The 22,668-nt window shown below is 39.9% G+C and overlaps 1 protein-coding gene across 6 annotated transcripts in view; it reads right to left on the bottom strand.

Annotated features, from left to right (window-relative positions):
* Positions 1 to 22,668, bottom strand: part of XPNPEP3 (X-prolyl aminopeptidase 3) — a 47,969-nt gene that overhangs the window by 4,877 nt on the left and 20,424 nt on the right. For 4 of the 6 annotated variants that reach the window (XM_061639234.1, XM_061639236.1, XM_061639231.1 and 1 more), the window contains exons 4-10: positions 20,220 to 20,422; positions 19,104 to 19,145; positions 14,932 to 14,994; positions 13,492 to 13,605; positions 6,098 to 6,183; positions 5,270 to 5,453; positions 1,214 to 1,334 (exon numbers count right to left, since the gene is read on the bottom strand). In XM_061639234.1, the coding sequence (XP_061495218.1) occupies positions 1,214 to 1,334; positions 5,270 to 5,453; positions 6,098 to 6,183; positions 13,492 to 13,605; positions 14,932 to 14,994; positions 19,104 to 19,145; positions 20,220 to 20,422 (813 nt within the window). The remainder of the gene's footprint in view (positions 1 to 1,213; positions 1,335 to 5,269; positions 5,454 to 6,097; positions 6,184 to 13,491; positions 13,606 to 14,931; positions 14,995 to 19,103; positions 19,146 to 20,219; positions 20,423 to 22,668) is intronic. The other 2 variants (XM_061639232.1, XM_061639235.1) reach the window with 2 other exon arrangements.

Raw genomic sequence — 22,668 nt, 5'->3', positions numbered from 1 at the left:
TGTCTTCAAAACCGCGAAAGGCAGCTATGTTTTGAGATCCTGCTTTGAACTCTCTCTTGACCCACTTTGGACAAGGTGAGATCACCACTGCTTGCTCACCCTCACAGTACTGCAGCATGCTATGGATATTGAGCTTTATATATACATTTTTATAATGCTCTCTGGCTTTAACAAGGGCTACCAAGGAAGTTTGCAAAACAAAATGCCACAAACCAATTTAAACAATATAATAGAATTAAAGTAAAGTATTAAAAATAAAAAAGTAGAATTAAAGCCTTCAATCTCAAATTCAAAACTATTAGAGGCTAGGCAGAATAAAACACTTTCACTGCCTGCTTAAAAGTCAAAGGGATGGGGAAAGTTTAAGTCTAAGGAAATTCCGTAACTGGGGAGCTGCTACAGAAAGGGCTCTGTCCCCCATTCCCACTAACTGAACCTTGTTTGGTGACAGAACATACAACAGGGCCTCGGAAGATGATCTCAACCTACAAGCAGATTTATATTGTTCTTGCTAGCACACACCAGACAGGTGTTATACTGCCATACAGGTGAATATGAAATGGCAGCAGCAAATCTCTTTGCCCAAGATCAAGGAAAGGACTAGAAGACATATAAACCTGTGGTTCTTTGGAGACTGGAGATCATTACAGCCACTGACAAGCTTCCTTCTACATGATGCATTATTAAAGTGCAAACATATGATCTTACACATTGATCCTAAATACATGACTATGGTGTATAGAGCCTTACCAACCAATAGGCTTCTTTATCTGGGGGTTTCTCATTTTTTTGTCATAAAAGAAAACATAGCTAAGACACTGAATCATGGTTACTTCAACAATGAAGTAAACCTGTGGAATCTCGTTCCTTAAAGAGATTTTGATGAACTAACTTGGCCTAACCTACAGGGTTGTGGTTTTATAATATGTGATAAGTATTCACAGCATTTAGGACAAGCATACAGTGTTCTGTATAGTATTTTAGGCCCCTGCCCTTAGCCACTGAAGTCTTGCTCAGCCCTCAAGCGACTGTCAGAGGTTTTACCAGAGGTTGCTTATATGTTCTCTAGCTTTTCACTGCAGCTGTATGAGCAAGAATCCTTTTTAAAATGTAAGAACCAGGATTCTCAGGATGGCAACTTAGGAAAAAGTACCATATTTGGCAACTGAATGGCAATTCTGTAAATATTGTTGTTGATAATGTGTCTTTTTACCTGGCTCAATGGTGATCACCATGCCTGGCTGGAGGGGGATTGATCGGGATACATCAGGTGTGTCATGAACATCCATTCCCAGATAATGTCCTACATGATGTGGACAGTATTTCCGAACAGCCTACAAGGCAGTAAACAACATGTCCCTAAAGCAAGCAAAATGTGGAAGGATGCACAAACTTCTTCAGCAATGATACTGGAAACATATATTACAAAGGAAGTACACAAATAATTTATTGTTCTTGCTTATATACGACTAGCATTGTTTGTGTGGACATCACCTTTGATTGTGCCTTGTTCCTGCCAACTTGTGAAATATGATGAGCCTCCTTTCAGGCTGCAATCCAATACATGTCTAAGAAGTAAGCTTCATTGGGTTCAATGGGACTTACTCCCAGGTAAGTGTGTATTGGATTGTAGCCTAAGATTTCTACTCAGCTCAAAGAAAGAGGGTGGGTGGCTCATCTCACTTTCCTTAATGTTTCTGTGCCTCTCTCATAATGCAAAAGCTTTGGGGTCTACACAGAAATTCATGGGCAGCAAGTTTAAGATGAAAAGAAGGAAGCCTCTTCTCCAACAAAAACAATCTATGGAATTTATGTTGTGACTACAGCTAGCTCAATGACCTTCAAACATTTTAGATGAATACCTGGAGTAAAAACCTATCAATGCGGGTATCAGCTGCACTAGCCAAAAGTATAGCCTCCAGTTTGAGGTACAGTTTATCTCTGGCCTACTAGTTGAATGCTTGAACTGTGCTCACAAATCTCCCTTAAACATCTTCCTAGCTGCCAATGGCAGAAAGTTCTGTAGCAAACAGGATGGTCTGATTCATTATGGTATATTAGATTTTCCAAATTCCCAGTTGGGGGTATTTTGCAATGTAGCTGTTCCCCTTAATGGGGAATTGTTGGAATCAAAATCACCACCTGTTTCCATTAGCCAGTATAGGAAGTGGTGGAAATCACTCTCAGCACTCACCTTCTCCCACTGGAAGGGGAGTATGGGGATGGGCACTGGCTGCTGTCCCCCTTGAGCAGACAAGTGCCTCTTTCTGACAGATTCTCTCCAGGACACTGCCTGTGGGTTTTTTGGAAGTGTATTCTGCACTTGATTTACATTTGGTTTTTTATTTTTTAATTGCTTTTTACATATAAACAGAAGGAAAACAACAATAATGAACTCAGATCAGAAGTATGGGCATAAAGTTGCTAAGTCAGATTTCCAACCAACTTTCCTTTCCCCTTTACACCCCAGTCTCCTCCCACAATAATCCACGTATTATCAGTGGTTGACAATCACTGTCTTGTTTCAATGCATATGAAATAAAAACAGTACCATGTGGAATAAAAGTCTCCACTGGTAGTTTGAGTCTAAATGGTTTCAGACTTCTTCTTTTTTTGGTCAATTTTTCCATCAAGGTGAAGGTCCAAACAGTTGGTACTATTCATTCAAGGAATTTATATTAAATGACCTCCAAAGTCTAGCTACTTTGAGTCTGGCTACCACAAAAAGAAATGTCAGTAAGTTTTTAATACATCAAATTACCAGCCTCACCTTCATAAACTGACAGCAATGCTACTGTGGGATCCAATGGCAGCATTTGGGCTGTAATTGTGCCTACATCTTGGGTTACCTGTATCCTAAACCAATGCACTACATGTCCACCACATGTGAAAGTATGTATACCTCTCTCCCCACACCCCTCTAACACAAAAGGTTATTCTTTTGGGAGTGTGGAGCAAGAGACACCACTGATGCAACACTTCCTGTGTTGACTCAAGGAAGGACAGCAGCCACTGCTAGCATAGACAGGCCATTTGTTGGGAATTATAACTTGGGCACAGCAGTTGTGGCTTGCATTTGACACTTGCTTTCCCCACCATGGGTGGGTGCTGAGAGCAATTTCCAGTTGCCAGGTCCCTTCTTCTATAGGCCAGGAGAGACAGCAGTGGACTTGATTCTGCACATTCCTTCACTTAGAGGGCAACATGTCAATAAACTGCCTACAGTCTATAAACTACATAAATCCACTGGATTATTTTTCTGCTCATTCAGTGTATGCATATTGGTGGCAAGGTTTCTTATCCACATTAATGACTGTGAATAAAGAACCAGGGGGTTGTAATTCTGAATTAATTCACCTAGAGTAAAATCCTACCTTGATTAAATGGCCCTCAACAGCTTCTATGCGGACTAATGCCAGACATTGTAAGGGCAATGTCCTTATTTATTTTTATTTATTTATTAGACTTTTATACCGCCCGACTAGCAATAGCTCTCTGGGCGGTGAACACAAGAAATACAATAAAATACACAGCCAAGCTCCCATTCTCCTCATGGCATGACAGCGCCTTGCACATTTCATTGTCAAGTGTTGGAATAGCGGACAGGGAGGACATATACTGAACCATATTCTGGAGCCTCACATGTTTCTGACTTGTACACTATACACCTTCTTCTAGCTTTACTCATCGACATATGAGCGTGCATGCACACACACACTTATATGGGATATCACTGTACTATACCATGGGTCACCAGCATAGCACCTGGGAGCACACACGCACCAGCAGAGACCTTTCCTGTACCTGGGAGGTCCTGTACCCCTGGTGAAATTAGGCTTGACATAAATTATTTCAGCCTAATTGCAGGGCGGGGGAAGAGTAGAGTGTGCATACATGGTTGTGGTGTATGCATGGTTGCAATATGCGCACGGTGCTCACAACTGTTTCTCCAGCAATGTACTATCATCTTGACAATTCCGCTTTGCACTCCACAAGTCTGCTACAGCTGGAATCGTTGCTAGTCTTCCCTTGACGAAAACTCCAGGCCCTTTGCCCCTACAAAGGTACTCTCAAATGCATAATTTACAGCAATGACCCTTGGTAGATGTCAAAACGTTATGGGAGGTATTCAATGCTAACCATTGAAATTAGCAGACATGACTTAGGTTCCTTAATTTCAATGGATCTACTCTGAGTATGACTTAGTTGAATACATTCCGTACCATGCTTCGCATACAATTCTGTTTTAGTTGGCAAATGCAAGAAAAGGATTAACTTTTATGCCGTCTTCACAGTGCATCACCATTGTTGACATGTTAGAAAATTAGGAACATGGGAAGCTGTCTTATACAGAGTCAGACCATTGTCCCATCTAGCTCAATATTATCAACACTGACAGGTAGCAGCACTCCAGGATTTCAGATAGTCTTTTCCAGGCCTACCTGGAGATTCCAGGGATCAAATCCCAGATTATTTGCACAAGACTGACATACAGCCCTTCTCCTATGTGCATTTATAAAAGGATAGAATTAGGCCTGATCCAAATCTCAGGATTACCTTATTCTCTGAACAGGGTGTCTCTCATTTGCAGCAACTTTCACCACGTAATAAAAGGGCAATTTAATTTTACTTTAAAAAAAAAGCCTGCTATAGTGGTGCATGCCTTGATCTCCCTCAAATATTGCAGGGAGTGGGACAAAAAGAAGGAAATAACCTGTGCTGAAATACTATTTGTCCTTGTATCTGTCCATCAAAGAACAAAGCAAGAAACACACACCTGTTGTGTGCAGCATTACACAGCTAAGCAGAATCAAAGTGACTCACAGACACTTCCAGAACAGTCAGCTTCCCACTTTTCATGAGAACAAAATCCCGCAGTGAAAATACCTCCTGTAACCCTTTCCATCACCTAAAATGACACATACACCCTGGCCCGGTCTGGCAGTTCAGTTTAATGGTATCACGGACAAGTTAGAATGCTCCCACCTCCTATCCCCACGCCAGTCAACTGACTCTTGCCAGGAATTAAACAATTGCATGTTGGAGTGATCTGAATGTTCTGCCATCTGCTGGATGAAAGAGGTACTGCTACCAGTTCTTGCCCTGGACTTGCAACAATACAGAGCCAGAAAATCCACAGACAACCATATTGGCAGGAAGCTGGCCCTTCAAAGCTGCAATGGCCTGTTTTGAAGTGCCTGTTTGCTGGTTTTCCTTGATATACAAAAGCAGCAGATTGAGCATATAGTGTTGTAAGGAAGTGAAGTACCTTGAAGAGGTGGTTCTCAGTGGTACTTTTCTGTAGGATCCCCAAATCTTTTAGTTTCTGTCCAATGAGGGTTAGCATGAGACTGTAGATATTATCCAGGCTCACACCTGGAGAACAGAGTCTCAAGCAGGACGTCTGCACTTCCAGTACAGCCTGGTACAGTTCTGCTTGGGGACTGGTAAACCTGAGAATGAGACACAAATGCAAATCAAGGGGTTTGAAGAGGAAGGAAAGCCTGTCAAATCAAGTGCGAAACTACAAAATAATTCTGCTGTGCAGTCTATCTGAGACTGTTTTACTTCAGAATGCAGGTGGAGAAGTGGATGCTTGGACATCCTCTATGACAAATGCTTCATAACACTGAAAACGGGTATGTTAAAACAACGAAGGCTAAAAAAGGCTACCTTTCCACATGGGGATGGGTGGGGGGAATGATTGCCCCATCTGCATTCTGAAGTGGAACAGAACCACACCAAATTTCTGAATGAGTAGAATAGTTCTGCCTCATCACAACCACAAGCCATTACCCACATGCTGGAGTATGCCAAGCAGAGTGATCCCCGAGTGTTAACGAAAGAGACTGCAGATAGAAGCAGTGGAGAAAACTCCTGAAGCGCAATGAAATGTAGAAATGACAATGGTGAAACAGAGACACTTTTCAGGAAAACCAGGGGAGCACGTTAACCACAGATGAACTGAAATTGTACCTGGACTCACCTCCCCATTCCTCCACAGAAAAACACAGGCATATTTAAGAGGTTGTAAGGGGCAGTTCTCATGGCCTCTTAAAAACAGCATGGTTTTTTCCCTGCTGGGAACAGAACCTACCTGCCATTGATGGGCCAGGTGCGGGTGATGTCGCTTACATAACAAGAGGATTCGCATCCCCCATCCAGTAAAACCATTTCTCCATCCTGGGGTACAAGAAAAAGCAATTCACACAGCTAGATACAGAAAATAAAAGATAAATTTCTTTTTCAAGTTTACCTTATGCTTAGCAAGTGGGATCAGCTACTCCTGCTTTTTCATCAGAGAGCAGCCCAGGGAGTTGGAAGCTGCAATTTCTGATTGTAGCCCTCCCCTTTCCTGCAAACACTGTCTTCCCATCCCAACCTAGGCCAAAGCAATTTTAACAGTTGCTGCCATGTTTGCTCCAGAGAGGACAAGATACAATATAGGTATCTTTTAATCAGACCAGCTTCTGCTGGCACAGGTTTAAGCAATAGTTGCAAAAACCTCTTCCACCCAGTACATTAGACAGGTAGCCAACTTCCAATTATACGAAATAAGAAAAGTTGCTTACACCCAATTACACCCATGAAGCCACCACCAGCCAATTAGTCCCTAATGTAGGGCTGGAGAACCTGTGGCCCTCCAGAAGTTGGACTACAACTCCCATAATCCCTGAGCATTGGCCCTGCTGCCTGGGGCTGGTGGGAGCTACAGTTCAGCCACATCTAGAGGACTACAGGCTGCTCATCCCTGCCCTAACAGCAAAAGGAATACTGGGAAGCTTTCATATTTTTATACCAATTGAAGGTGGTTTAGTAGAAGTTATTACCTTTCTTATTTGCATTTAATATATTAAGTTGGGATGTTTCTGTACATAACTTTAAAGTGGCACTCATTCAGACCAGAAATGTTCCCTTAGCACAGGAATGGGAAGCCTGTGGCCCTCCAGATGTTGTGGGACTCCAATCTGCATCAGCCCCAGAATGGCCAACAGCCAGGGATGATGGGAACTGTAGTCCAGCAACATGTGGAGGACCACAGATTTCGTATCCCTCTTTTAGCAAAATGTTAACCTCTTCTGTAACAGAAGTGCTCCTTCGCATTACAAGAGGCTGAGATAAAGGAACTTGATTTATTATAATATTTTATGATAAACCCTGTGACTGCTAAAGCCCTTGGGGAGAAGCATTCTCCTCAGTTGGAGCACCAGGAAGATGAAGGTGAGGACTCTGAGAATCACCGACAGGCCAGTACCTCCATCCTGCTCCTAATGTGATGGCCCCACACTTATAGAATGACTTCCCCACTAAGGTGCATCATGCACAAACATTGCTGTCATTTTGCTAAAGGGTAAAGATATATTTCTTTGCCCAGGCTTTTAGAGGTGGAGAAGTTGGGTGATTAAAAATGTGTCTATTCCTTTTTGTTGAAAGATAAAAATGAAATGATGATAATTTGAATTGACGATTAATTAAGATAGACTATGGAGAAAAGTGATTTTGTATGTATTAAGGGACAGGTTTGATATATATTATATATTTATAGCTGATCTGTGACAAGTCGGAAGTCAAATTTTTTTATTTTTATTGTGTTATGTTTTTGATTTTGTTTTGTTTGTTTTATGAAAATTTGAATAAAAAATTATTGTAAAAAAAAAGTGTCTATTCAATTCCCGCTGCCATGTAATTTTTTACTGATGTTTTAGTTATGCTTAATGTATCATTTGTTTTAATTTTGAGATATTGTTAATGGTGGTTTTCATGTAAATGTCTTTCCTACCCTGGATCATCCAGTGAGGGGCAGGTTATAAATACTCAAATAATATAATGCTAAGAACCAAAGAGCTAGGAATCAGGACCCAGTTCCATATTGGCCTAGGATGGAGGAAGTTCTACCCAATGGGACACAAAGCTTTCATGCTGCCATTGATTGGCAGGGTATTTCTGGGAAGAGTACTTCCCCCATGGCACTACTAGTTGGTTGCTGCCAAAGCTGGTTGCTGTCACTTTACAGGCAGAATACGGGTGAGGGTGCTATGCCTTCATGCCTTTTCATTGGGTGGTAAAGGCATCAGTGAGTAGCCCTCTGAGAAAGTGATTGGGAGCTTGATGTCTGCTTGAGAGTAGCAGGAACATTAAGATACAGTTTGTTGCTCCCCTCTGTTTCCAATCCTTTGGAGATCCTTTTGAGAAAAACCCTGTTGAGCCTATTTTATTATTTGCTATTCTCATTTCTTCTTTTTATCTGCAGTTTTTTTGCATATTGGTTCAAAATGAAATGGACTGCCCTCAAGTCGATTCCGACTTATGGGCGACCCTATGAATAGGGTTTTCATGGTAAGCGGTTGTCATGGCCCCGTCAGAGGACTCCTCAGATGAAGATGACTCGGGAGTAACAGCAGCAGACCCAGGAGCAGCAGACCCAGAAGGAGACACGGAGGAGCCTCCTGAGAATCCAGCTCCTTCTCCCCCTCAGCTGCAGAGTACCCCAGATACAGCAGAGGCCCTGCAGCCAGACACAGACAGTGAACAGGATACTCCCCCCTCACCTGCAGAACGTAGACAGCAGAAGGTCAGGCAGAAGAGAGGCAGGCCTGTCTCCTTAAGGCCCAAACGCTGAGGGCTCACACCTGCTGTCAAACCTGCTCCTTATAAGGCACCCCTTGCCTTCAGCTTGTTGCTGACTGCAATGTCAGGTGTGGCTCGTGTATACCTAGTTTCCCTGCAGCATCTCTTGGACTGACCCCTTGGCCATTGATCCTGGATTTCTACTGACCTCGCTTCTGGACTTCGGACTTGGAAAGTAAGCTTCGTTTGCCTGGCAGATTTACAACCAGACTGCCGGCTAAGGACTTTCCTCCCCTGCTAATGACCCAGGCATTTCCAGCCCACCGGCACTGCTGTCTCAGTGCAGAGCTGACAGCGGTATTCAGAGGGGGTTTACCATTGCCTCCCTCTGAGGCTGAGAAACAGTGACTGGCCCAAGCTCACCCAGTGAGCTTCATGGCTGTGTGGGGATTTGAACCCTGATCTCCCAGGTCGTAGTTATTGCTGTCTATTTAAATTACTACTCAGTACTACCACTGGCGATTTTGCAATGGATTTTTAATTGTTGTAAGCTGCTTTGGGAGGCAATCGTGGCTGAAAAACAGGGAATAATATAATAAATACAATAAAAAGATGAAATTGTCTCCATGCATTGGCATAAGGAACGAACAACATTCTACTTTATAGGACTCATCACACAGTATAATTCCCTCTAGACATAAATGGTAAAGGAGCCATATTTTCATGAGACTCTGTTAAAACTAGAGACTACTTGTAGTAGGAGGCTTGATTGCAGAGACATGACTTGGAAAGACCTAATAATGTTCACAGGCTTTTAAATATGATTTTACTTATTTTAATATGATTTATTTAATATGATTTTATAATGCGCTGGAAGCATGGGTCCCTTGATTGTACCACTTTAAATCTGACTGTGATAGTTTAGCTCAACTGGATGGAATGCAGACAAAAGACTCTGTTCTTCTGATAAACCTAAAAATCCATTTCAGAACAGCTGTGGTCAGAGTTCTTAAGTTCCAGTGAAGAGGCCAGTGAAGATAAAAGGCCTTGTTTTGAGATCTGAGTCTCACCAATAATATGCTGCTCAAGAGAGAGGCACCTGCTATCTTGCAACAAGTGGGTTCCCCTGAGCTTGTGTTCTTCAGCTGTTCATTACCATTCCTATATCCACCCTCCACGAAAACAGAACAGGGAAATCCCTCCCCCAGTCAAAAGCCACCATTTTCTGAGTAATTATTAGTCACCTGTTAAAAAGCATCATGATTTTGGAAACCGAAAGGCATCACATGGCCCTATTCACCACTCTCTTTTAAAGGATAGGAGGGGAGAAGCATACCCACTTTTGGGGAAACTGACTTTTCTTAAGAAATGACTGTGTTATCAAGTGGACTCTGACACTGAATTCACATGAAGAAGGAAAAGCAGAATTCAGGGGGAATTCTGTAGGGGCCATTCAGAGGTGGAAACAGAGGTGCCGCCCTGGGCTCCTGCTAGGAGGAAGGGCGGGATATAAATCAGATAATAAATAAAATAAATAAACACGTGTTCCTTCTGTTCACAGTTTTTATGTACAGATATAAATTCCTCTATTATTCCCCACAAAAAGGCTCATGTTCAGTGTAGCTGTATGACAACATCCCAGAAGTTCCTTCCTCAGCTTTCTACAAAAGGAGTAGTTCTACTTTCTAGACACAGGGTTGACAGAAGTACCCTGGAGTAACATAAGAGTTGGTTTTACTCTAGGAATATTTGTCTCAAACTATTTAGAAGCAAGACTGCATACTCCTCTTTTATTTATTTTCTTACATTTATATCCCAACTTTCTCTCATCAAGAAACCCAAGGTGGCACACATGTGGTTCCCAAGTGGTCTCCCATCCCAGCATTGACCAGACCCAGAACTGCTTAGCTTAACAAGGTGGCAGCCTCATATGCCTTCAGACCGTATCCTGGGACCAAATTTTAAGATTCCATACTTCTGTCTTTCTTCACCTCAGCTCTTTTCAATGGCCCAATTAACACACCACTTTCAAAGACAGGAGCTGTTGCAAAATAACTTCTCTGCATTTGAAATTTCACATAATAGCAATATAGAAAAGCACCAATTGTACAACTGAGCCAGATAATGGGGTTAGACCTACACCGGCATCCCGAATGGTTGATGCCATCAGCCAAACCATGCGATTTGACTGAATCATGTGATTAATACACAATCTAAGCCACAATAGCTTACAGTGAACATGGGATTGTAACACTGATGAATTCAGGTGAAAACACAAGAATGGAGACTGGTACTTTTACCCGATATTCTCATGACATCCAAACAGTTAGCTAGCCCACTACAGGAGCTGGAGAAAATGTGATACAGAAGAGTGTTTTGGAAATAGTCTCCAAGGTAACATACAGGGGATGTTTTTCTAGCATGTCTTCGAAGCCAACCCTACTAGCTGGAAGACCCTCTTCCACCTCCAAACACTTTTTTGTTACCTCCAGCATCTTCCTACTACCTTTGTAAACCAACTGAAACAAAGGACACTGGTATGTAACAGGAAATAGCACAGCAGCCTTCCCCAACCTGGTGCCCCCAGTTTTTTTGTTTTTGTTTTTACTACTCCAAGTCCCATCAGCCCCAGCTAGCATGGTCAATGGTTGGGGATGATGGGAGTTGTAGTCCAACAACATCTGGAGGGGACCAGGTTGGGATTAGGCTATGGTACAGTACAGACATGTAGGACTCACAGATTCATTCCCAGGATATTTCCACATGTCCCAGAGAGCTGAAATTTGATATGCACACAGCCCATGGCATGCTGATTAGTAGAAAAACTTGAAAGGGTGATGTTTGTATAGCTCTCAGTCAAAATGGGGGATTCAAATGGTATGTCAAAATGTGTAACTTACTCCTACAAAAGCAAGAAAACTTAAATTTAGTACACACATGGCCAAACACATCCTGATTATTAAAAGGTGGTAAAGCAGAGGCAGGGAACCTGTGGCTCTCCAAGTGTTGCTAGACGACAATGGTTATCACCTCTGGCCACTGGCCATGCTGGCTGGGGCTGATGAGAGTTGTAGTCCAGCAACATCTGGAAGGCCATGGGTTGCCCACCCTTGTCAATGATCTTCCTGACGAGGTGCGCCTGACGCCAACACTGTTATCTTTTCAGCGCCAAGTCAAGACTTTCCTCTTCTCCCAAGCAGTTTAGCATGTGTTTTTAAATTGTTTTTATATTGTTTTAAATTTTAAAATTGTGTTTTAAATTGTTTTTAAAATATGTGTTTTAAATTGTATATTTCTTTTAATGTTTTTGATTGCTGTAAACCGCCCAGAGAGCTTTGGCTATGGAGCGGTATACAAGTGCAATAAATAAATAAATAAATAATAAAAGGAGCTATTTATAAATTGCTCTTCTACATGGAAATTAGGAAGTGCACCTCAATGTTTTTAAAGTACTTCCAGAGCAGCCAAAATTTAGTACATAGTAATTAAAAGTGGCATTTTTGCATCTAATGGTTAAAACTTCAGAAATGAAGTTTAAAGCATAACAGAGACCAGTGTCAAGCAATGCTGCACATGGGCTGGAATGTGGGGCAACAGGAGTTCCATTCTCTTCTTAAATATTTCAGTCAGGCCTGGATATGGGGAAGAGACACTTCTAGTAGCAGACAGGAGTAATCACCATCAGGAGCAATCACAGGAGCAGGCAGGAACAATAAAGACCGCCTGATTCCTTATGCTCTGCTGCAATCACTGAGGTCTCCTGATGGAGCATTTCTGGTTGTTCTACACATGCTCCTGAAGTTCAGCTGGCCTTTAGTGTGGCAGGCCCTGCCCTATGGAACCCCCTGCCAGTAGAGTTTTGACAACAGCCATCCCTACTAATTTTTAAAACTGTATTATTCAGACAGGCCTTTCAAAGTTAGGTTCTGTGCCAACCAGCTCTTACTTATGTGTTTGACATTTTTATTGTTTTTATTCTAATACTGTGTTTTAGGTTGTATACTGCCTTGTAATGTTTTATATGAAAGTGCGGTTTATAAATATTAAAAACAAACCGATGCTTGATGAATGGGAAAAAGGGGGGAAGCACCATTAGCAGAAAAAAAAGGAGGAAAACAGAATATCAAATGTGCATGAAACAAGGTTTATTTGGTCTAAACACCATTTGTTTACAGAGCACATAAACGCTGTATGTTTGAAGTGCTGCTGACTGACTTGCTGCTCCTGACCGACTTGCTGCTCAACACAAAATGTACTGGGCCAAATAAACCTTGTTTTGGCAACCTTTGAGATTTCATCTCCCCCTTTTTTGCTTGGGGAATGCAAACCTTCTTTACCAGGACACACAGACAAATACACTAACTCAAATTTATGTGCAGACACCCTTTGAAGGCACTCACTCCTGCCAAACAGTGATGGTTCAGTAGTCAAACTCAGTATCTTAATGGGAAGATTTGCCAAAGAACACATGCTTTCTGGTTTTGGAATGAGTTCACATGAACTCCTGTAAACCGCCCAGAGAGCTTCGGCTATGTGGCGGTAAACAAGTAAAATAAAATAAATAAATAAATAAATAAATAAAAACTCCGTAAGGAGGACAACACGCAAGATAAGTGCTACAGCTCCCTGCTTCTGGGAACTGAGTTGGATATGCAAGGCTAACAAACAAAGAGAACTGCAGAACCACTCAACAGCTCAGACTTTGTTGAGGACACTCCTAACCACACCTTCTGCTCCATGTTCCACTGACTATTGTATGAGATGGCATGGATACCCACTCAGGAAGCAGAGGTCACAACCCTGTGGGTTGCACAAAACAGCAAACGTTGATTGGAATAAAACTTTTCAAATAGTTTTACAGGGTTTCATACAGATGACGCATCTGTAGGTTGCAATAAGAAGTGTCAGAATCCATTTGGTTACCTTGATGAGCTGGTTGTTTTTCACATAATGCAAGGTGTTGGATCTGTTGCCACCTGCAACTACAGGGGGATAAGCCAAAATATCAGCACCACGAGCCCGGCACTCAAATTCAAACTGGAATAATGGAGTTGGAAATAAGGAAACCCATTAATTCTTGCTCAGAACTGAACTGTACACATCCAAGTCCTTTTCTGCTTGTATATAGAACAACAAACAAATGAGGTGTCGAGAATATAATGTTGGACTTGTATTAGGGACACCTGGGTTTAAATCCTTGCTCAGACATGGGTGGCTTTAGCCAGTCTCAACCTAGCCTACCTCATTGTTTGAGGAAATATGGGATACAGACTGCCCTGGAGAAAAGAAATAATAGTGAAGTAAGAAAACATCAGATGAACCCAAAGGGTCTGGAATCCTATGGAATAGTAAAAGGATGAGATTTGTTGTTGCTTTACAAAGACAAGTGTCTAGAATTAACTAATTGCTGTTAAGTAGCTAAACGAATTATAGATTTCCACAACTCCCTCTGCCGCAGACAATTCTCCTGTTGGTTGTGTTTATCTGGCTCTACAGTGGTCTTGAGTCTGTTTCTAAAGCCAAGAATTGGTTTGTTAAGAGTAGCAAGCCAGTCCTGCACTAGATGAAAGAAACACGGAAAACCAGGAAGCACTTCTAATTCCATTAAGCAGCTTCTCTGTGGGATGCTCAATTCACATCCTAGCCTATTAGTTCCTTATGGAGGGAAGAGAAACTTGTAGGTCTGTCCAATGCATAATATAGACAAATTCTTATAGATATGCTTGCGAGCGTAATTACATGTATATGAGAGAGAATAATATTCTTGGAAATGAAATTATAAAAGCCTGTGTATAAGAGTGTTTATGGAATAAAAATATTTGCTTTTTGACTGAGGCCCCGTATATGCTATACATTCAAAGCAGTATCATAACACTTTACAGAGTCATGGCTTCCACAAAGAATCCTGGTAACTGTAGTTTGTTAAAAGTGCTGAGAGTTGTTAAGAGACTCCTAACAACTCTCAAGAACTTTAACAAACTACAGTGGTATGATACTATTCTAAATGAACAGTGCAGATAGGGCCTAACATCCAAAATGTTAAGCTCCTCTTAAGGCTTGTCCGAAACTTCCCTGAATTCTCGTTCCCTTATCTTTTATCCTTTTAAAAGGAAATAGAAAGTTTGGGGAAAGATGCATAATTAGTTGTGGTAGAGCAAAGGCCTTTATTTAACTACCATTGTTGGTTTAGAAAACAAGCTAACAGTGCAATCCTCTGCATGTCTACTCAGAAGTAAGTCCTGCCAAGTTCAATAGGATTTATTCTCAAGTAAGTGTGCATAGGATTGCTGCCTGAGAGATCAATACAAAAACCAATTGCATGAAGAATTATGATGCTTTTCTACCATCGCTCAAAGCACCTACCTTAGCATACAGAAATGCTTCATCCACTGGACCTTTGCTTGCAAACATTGTCTCTATGAATGCCTGTCAAAGAGCAGGAATAAGAGCTTCTAGTGAACAAGCATCATGAAACCTCAGGTCAAATTATTCAAGATTCTGCATTAGAAGAATCAAGATCAACTTCTAACATAAATATTTTTCCAAGTATTGATTCATTTTTTTTATACGTGTATTTGAAAATAATTTCTGAAAAGAAGAGTAATCTGAAACATGCAAATATATGTTCCTGTCTTATAGGGAGCCAGAGCAGTGATCCAAGTAGCACAGCACTATAAACCCTATGTTAGGGTTCCTTTCCAGGGTCTCATGGTACAAATAAATGGGCAGAATCTTACTGCATCAGCCATAAGCCATTACAATGACAACCTCGTGATCTGAACCTGGGGTGAACTATATGCAAAGCTGTGCTCTATCCCTGAGCTATAGCCCTTCCGAACTCATATTCTCACATATTCAGTAGCTATGGTTTGGCATCTCTCATGTTTATTAATAAGGTATGCTAATTATTATTTTAATAGATTCAGCATACCTAAAGGAGTACTTTCTCCTGTACGTCCACTCCCATTCATTAAGATCAGTGGGCCTTCATGTCTCAACATTTTTTGAAGTGAGAACTGCAAAAGAATGGGTTAGGGCTAGTTTTGCATTGATGACTTTATAATGGACTTCCCTGACAAGAGAGGACTACCAGATTATGGCTGAATACAGGCATCATTCTAAATCATGTGTTGTGCTGACCAGAATTTAGAACTCCCATAAGCAGTTTAGATCTGCTTGCTTGCTCTCATTTTCTCTTCTCAGCACTCAACATCATAAACTCATTTCTGCCTCTGTAAGCAAAGCTATGGACGTACCTATGATTTGACAATTCAAACATCACAGCAAGGCAGAGTTAGAACAAACCAAGGTTTCTAATATTGGCTTGCTGGCCAGTCACAAGCAGTGATTTTTCATAACTATCGTTAAACTTCCATAACCATGATTTAATGTAATGTCCAAATTAAGTCTATATTTTTTCTCACCTGACATCAAAACTTTTTTCTTTTATTGTATTGTAACATGTAAAAAATTAAAGTCCATAATGAGTAAATGAAGTCATAAATCAGTATGTAAAACAAATCAATATTCATTAGATCAGGGGTTCCCAAACTGTGGTCCATGGACCACCAGTGATCCACAAGCTTCATTCAAGTGGTCCATGGCATGTCTGTTAAGAACACTTACAATTTGAATTCTATGAAATTCAAAATACAATAAAATACAGTATTAGAAATAAGAGAAGCAATAGAAATACAATTAAAAATAATACAGCATCTAGCACAGCCCATTACAATTGCTGTAACAGGCAGAAAAATCAAGACCCTCAGCAATTTTCAAGTGGTTTGTGGAGAAAAAAGTTTAGGAATCACTGTATTAGAAAACGAGCCAAGCAATACCTTGACATATAGAATTTCAGCTGATACGTTTTTATTTTATTTTTTGTTTTGAGATTGAACACATTTTAGTTAGTAATCAGGTCCTAACTCCCTCTCTTTCTTCCCCCAATATCACTGTGAGTAACAGTTATAGTATTTCATACTTGTTTTAACTATCAATTTCAACTTGTTCTTCCATCTACAAATGAATTTTATTCTTGCAGTAATTATTAAGATGAGCTATTCATTGTCATTTTATAAAATAATGCATATACCAGAGGATTCAAGTGGAATTCTACAGGAAAGAATTTTAGCAATACCAGACTAGCTTTCTTCCAGTATTTCTTGTAATAACTTACTTTCAGCATCATGAGATAGTACATCATCAGAGTTATTACCATTATACTCAAAGAGGATCTGTTAATTTTATACACATTCTCCACATTTTTCTAAGGTAAAGTACCATCTGTACAATACTTTTAGATTGTTGTGTGTGAAATGTGTGTGGAAATAGAATATTTCTTGTAAATATAAAACTACATATGTTCCTATATTTTCTCCCCCGTTTCTGTGACAATTTTCTTTTGATTTTACAATTTTTCCCTTTACATATATAAAGAAGAATACTGTAAAATTTTGATAGCTTTCCTTTAGTGGAATTTACATCTTGTACAATATTCTGAAGTGGAATCAATTATCTATTAATGTCAAATGTTCCGAATATGAAATGCAGAGTCTGAAAAAAAATGGGTATGTATTGATCTTTGTCCCTACATTATTTTACTTATGGCTCAAATTAAAATATTGATCCATCTAAGTCCATACTTCTAGAGAAGCAATATAAATGATGGAAGATTCAGGGCAGACAAAAGGAAATACTTTTTAACTCAGCACATAGTTAAACTATGGAATTCACCACTACAAGATACAGCGATAGCCATCAACTTGGATGGCTTCGAAAGGCGTTAAACAAATTCAAGAAGGATAAGGGTATCAATGGCCATTAGCCATGATGGTTGTGTGTTACATCCAGTATTAGAGGCACTAGGCCTCTGAATATCAATTGCTGGGGAACACAAGTGGGAACAATGTTGTTGCAGCTTTGCCTGCTTGTGAGCTTCCCATAGTTATCAGACTGGCCACTGTAAGAACAGGATGCTGGACTAAATGGGTCTTTGGTCTGATCCTTTTTTCCCCCTTCCAATTAATTTTTATTCAAATTTTCAAAATCAAGACAATACAAAAAGAAAAACACAAATTAAAACTAATACAATAAAAAAAAAAACTAAAAAAAACCTGTTGACTTCCGATTTGTCGTAGTTCAGCTATAGGTCTATAATATATAACAAGCCTGTCTCTTGATAAATTATAAAATCACCTTCCTCCAGCAGTTATCTTAGTTGGTATCAAATCTCATTAACATCATATCATTTTATTCTTCTACAAAAAGTCAAAGAGAAGTTTCCAATCCTTGAGATATATGTCCATCAATTTTTTTCTAGATAGACATGTCAATTAATCCAACTCATCAAGTCTACTAAATCCAGTAATTTCAAATCGCTCTTCTTCCATTATCCGTGTTGATTCCATCTTCCATCTTCCATCTTTGCGCACCCAATAATCTTGCTGTCATACTCATATAATAAGAGTCTGATAGGAATTTCCTTCATCACAAATATTTTCTTGCCATCATTTCCGAACGTATCACTGAAGTATTGTTGCAAAACCGCATCTCTGTTCCTCTTTTTTACAGAATGCACTAGCACATCTCTTGAAGGGTTTTTCATTGTCACAAAACAGGAATTAATTCTGTAAACTTTCTCCATTTCAAATTCCATCAAATCCTTCCAGTCCAAGAATTTTTTCGAACCGATGATATCTTTATCTCCAATCTCTTCACCAATTCCTTCAGGGACAGCGCTGAATTCCAAACAGTAATATTTGTCTCCAGGATCCATCACAGCCAGGAAATCCAAATCTTTTTCCAAGACCATATTTAATCCAATCTCCAGGGCTTGAAACTTCCCTTTAATTTTTCTTTCATCCTTTTTTGATTTTCCAGATTTATCTTTGTTCTCCTTTCTCATAGAATCCTGAATTTCTTTCAGCTCCTGTCTCATTTCGCCAAATTCAATTTTCATCACATGTCTGTTATTTCTCAGTTCTTGTTTTGTTAGCTTAATCCCATTCATTATTTTCTGAAACATATCTAAAGAGAAAGTCCCTTCTTGTACATCCATGATCTCAACCACCTTCTTGATTGTCATTCTTAAAACCAAAAAAAAAAACCCCTTCGATTTCCAATGTCCCAAGCAAAGAACAGTTTATTTCTTTATCCAGTTACAAAGGAGTTAATCTTTCAAGCCAGCTGACGTCACCCTCTAGACAGCACGAACTGCCTTATCTCTTGTATGTCCGAAAGTGCAAAAACAACTTTACTTCACAGCCTCCAAATAATTAGTGGCAGGAAGAATGAGCAGATTCGTCAAAAAAAAAAAAAAAAAAAAAAAGTAAACCGGAAAAAATAGTCCCAGACATATATTACTCAAAAGTCTTATAAATCAAAAATTTTTTTCTCTTCGAATTAAAAACCCCTCATCCGTTTGTAATCTTTATAATGCTGAATTCCATGCCAGCTTTTTGCAATAAAAATAAAGATAAGCTATTTCTATTTTCTTCCCCTTAGTTCCGTGAATAAAAGCGAAAGTTATGACTCACCCAGGGTTTCTTAATTGCTGGTTCTTTGACAAATCTCTTTAGCTATATTGATAACAAAATAATGAGAAAAGACAGGAGAATGCTTGCCTGTTAATCGGTTTTTCTTTGAAGAAAAAAAAAGTCTCACTTAATCAGTTGAGCTGGTTGGAAATCCTAGCTCCGTCCGAGCTGCTGGAAGACCTTCTTTCACAGAAAATTCTAATGAATTCCAGCCTCCAACAAACACAACAAAGCTCTGTGGAAAATCTCTACGTTTCTTCCTTATCTGGAAGAAATTTTCCCCAGTCAAAAAGCCCTTCTGACTGGTTTTAAAACTGAAAAAGTTTCATCCAAGACGGGAGCCCGTCTTAGAGGCAGCACAGGCGGAGCGATCCTCCTGGGAAGTTGGTCTTTGGTCTGATCCTGAAGGGCCCTTCTTTTGTTCTTAATAATATTCCTACTTGTAAAGACTACCCAGAAGTTACTAACATTAAATATGTTATAAAAATCTATTGTCAAAGGGCATTTTTTCAAACTTAATTTCAGTTTGATCTGATTCCAAGCCATCAGAAATTGTTTCCATAATGGATTTTTATGGATTTGTAAAGACCAGTCCTGCTTCTTAACAATGTCCTCAAATAATTACGTTCTAAGATCAACCATAGAATGTTACTAATTACATAATCCAAAATGAAATGGTCTCTAACTATGAAGTAACAAAGAGAACGATCAGGCACATTTTAGTTCCCACTTGATTGGTATTTTGTTGCATTCATTTGTATGAAATTAATCACTGTGTTCACCGTAAGAGATTACAATAAGGGTCTCACTGTATTGTAAAGCCTAGTTTACAAAAGCTTTCCCATAAAATTGATGGATATATTTTCCCAGGATTACCTACCTCTAAAAGAACCAATGGTGGTATTCAATGGTAGTCCTACCAAAAGTAGACCCACTGAAGTTAATACACATGATAGCTGCATTAATTTTAATGGGCCTACTCTGAGTAGGATTTAGTTGTATACAGCCCTGAGCACCCACTTACACTTGCATCCCATTTTCCCTTTGGCAAATGCTTTGGCACCATGCCAGCTTTTCTGTTAACATCCTGTTGATTATAACTGCATTGTCCCATACCTGTGATGTCACCTTGCCAGCAATCTTCATCCTCTCAATCTCTGCAGCAGATTTGAGCAGCCGAAGGTTTTCCACTAAGTGCCGGATGGCACGGATATGATTCTTGCTTCTAGCTTTAACTTCTGCCAGGTGCAGCAAGTAATCAGAATGGAGCTGTGGATGCACAGGTTTAGCAAAATCATACCAAACCATACTAGATTCATCTGTGAAACAGAATATAAACACACACTAATTTAATTAGCCAAACATATCTTGGGGGAAATCACAACATGCAAGTTCCTCTTGAACTATAAAGATCTGATGGTTTAAAGGAGTAAATGAAAACATTTCAGACTCATGAGCCATTAGTGATAACCTTAAAAGATGAAAAAATAATTCTGACATCTTATTTTAATTTTATTGTAGTTTGATAGTACTTAGTAAATCTGCCTGAAAGAAATTAGCAATAAGAACAACTAAACTAGAACAATTCTTTCTATTCTACTAATAAAGCATGTCCTTAGAAACAAAGTTGCATGTGCATAATTTATTACATATTTTGGAAAGTTATTTATCTGTCCACATTTGGACACTAAATTTTGCATGATGGTTCCTGAGATCAAGGAGCTGGTTTTTGTTTACGCTTGGATCCCATTTTGAATTAAGTTGGTGGTAAAATGTAAATGTACTGCCTTCAAGTCGATTCCGACTTCTGGCGACCCTATGAATAGGGTTTTCATGAGGCTGAGAGGCAGTTACTGGCCCAAGGTCACCCAGTGAGTTTCATGGCTGTGTGGGGAATTGAACCTTGGTCTCCTAGGTTGTAGTCCAACACCTTAACCACTACGCCACACTGGCTCTCTTAAGTTGGTGGACTGAACCTTTCAAAACGGCACTAATTTTAACTACCAGTTTCAAAACGGCACTGATTTTGTTTTCTGTTTCTTAGAATTCCTGAACAATGCAGGGTACGAGGACGCTAGTTAACTATAAACTGAGAAAATCAGAAGTTGAAAGGGACCTTAGAGGTTATCAAATTTCTTCAATGCAGGAACTGCATTGATATGCACTGCAGTATACAATTACAGATATCTCATGACAGAAATTCATTTGTGTAAGGAGGATAGATAGCCTTTTCCCTCAACGTAAATATGTCATAGGATTCCATGAAAAACTAGGTCTTTAGATGAGATGCTAGAAAGAAAATTTAACAGACCAAAACATCCTTTTAACAGTGCAAATATATATATGATTACTAAGAGGTATGTCCCACTCTGTTTGACAGGGCTTACTCCTTAATTGACAGATGCTCTTGGAGGCCGCTGATTCATAGGGTGGCCATAAGTCGTAATTGACTTGAAGGCACATAACAACAACAACAAACTCCTTAATTAGTGTGTTTAGAATTGCAGTCTAACCCTAAATGCATCATTTGGCTGCCTTGCAGATCTATCATGTGAAAACATTACTTTCCCTTAATGGTCATTCCTCTAAACATGGGCACCTGAAGGGACAATTTAAATGTCCACCATGAAATGGAAAACTAATTACAGTTTTGGTAGTAACCACTTGTTGTTTTTCTACTATCTGAGTAAAGATACTTGAGCCACAGGCCATCACATGATCACAGGAGAATAAAAAATGTTTATATACAGTGCCTTGCAAAAGTACTCAGACCCCTGACCAATGCTCTCTTATTACTGAATTACAAATGGTACATTGTAATTTTGTTCTGTATACTTTATTTTGAAAGACTGAAACTCAACATCAATTATAGTAAGGTGACATTGGTTTTATGTTGGGTAATGCTTGTAAGAAACATAAAAAGCGGAAACATTTTGCTTGCATAAGTATTTAACCCCTGTGCTGTGGAAGCTCCTAGTTTACACGGATGAAAGAAACTGCCCTATCGAGGACACAATTACCTTACCGTTGGCCTCCACCTGTGAACCATTAAAGTTGCTGTCACATTGTCAGGATGAAAACCCCACTGTAGAAGGATCATTGGTCAGGCTGCAAAGCTGAAGAAAAATGAAGACCAAAGAGCATTCTACAGAAGTGAGAGATAATGTAATGCAAATGCATAATTAGGAAAAGTGTACAAAATAAAATCCAGATGTTTGGATATCCCAGGGAGCATAGTTGGATCAATAATCAGGAAGCGGAAGCTGCATCACACCACCAAGGTATGGCCAAGAAAAGGCCGTCCCTCAAAACAGTGCTCGAACAAGAAGGAGACTTGTGAGAGAAGCCACAGAGAAGCCAACAATCACTTTGAAGGAGCTACTGAGTTCAGTGCATGGGAGTGGAGTAATGGTGCACCAGTCAACCATATCAAGAGCTCTGCACTGGCCTGTATGGGAGGGTGGCAAGAAAGAAGCCGTTACTCAAAAAGTACCATCTGAAAGCATGCCTGGAGTTTGCCAGAAAGCATGAGAGTGCCCCAGCTGCGATGTGGGAAAAGGTTTTG

The sequence above is a fragment of the Rhineura floridana genome, chromosome 8 (genome assembly GCF_030035675.1).
Source record: "Rhineura floridana isolate rRhiFlo1 chromosome 8, rRhiFlo1.hap2, whole genome shotgun sequence".
NCBI lineage: Eukaryota > Metazoa > Chordata > Lepidosauria > Squamata > Rhineuridae > Rhineura > Rhineura floridana.
Note: the sequence above shows the minus strand (reverse complement) of the source record. Positions and strands in the feature narration are given on the sequence as shown.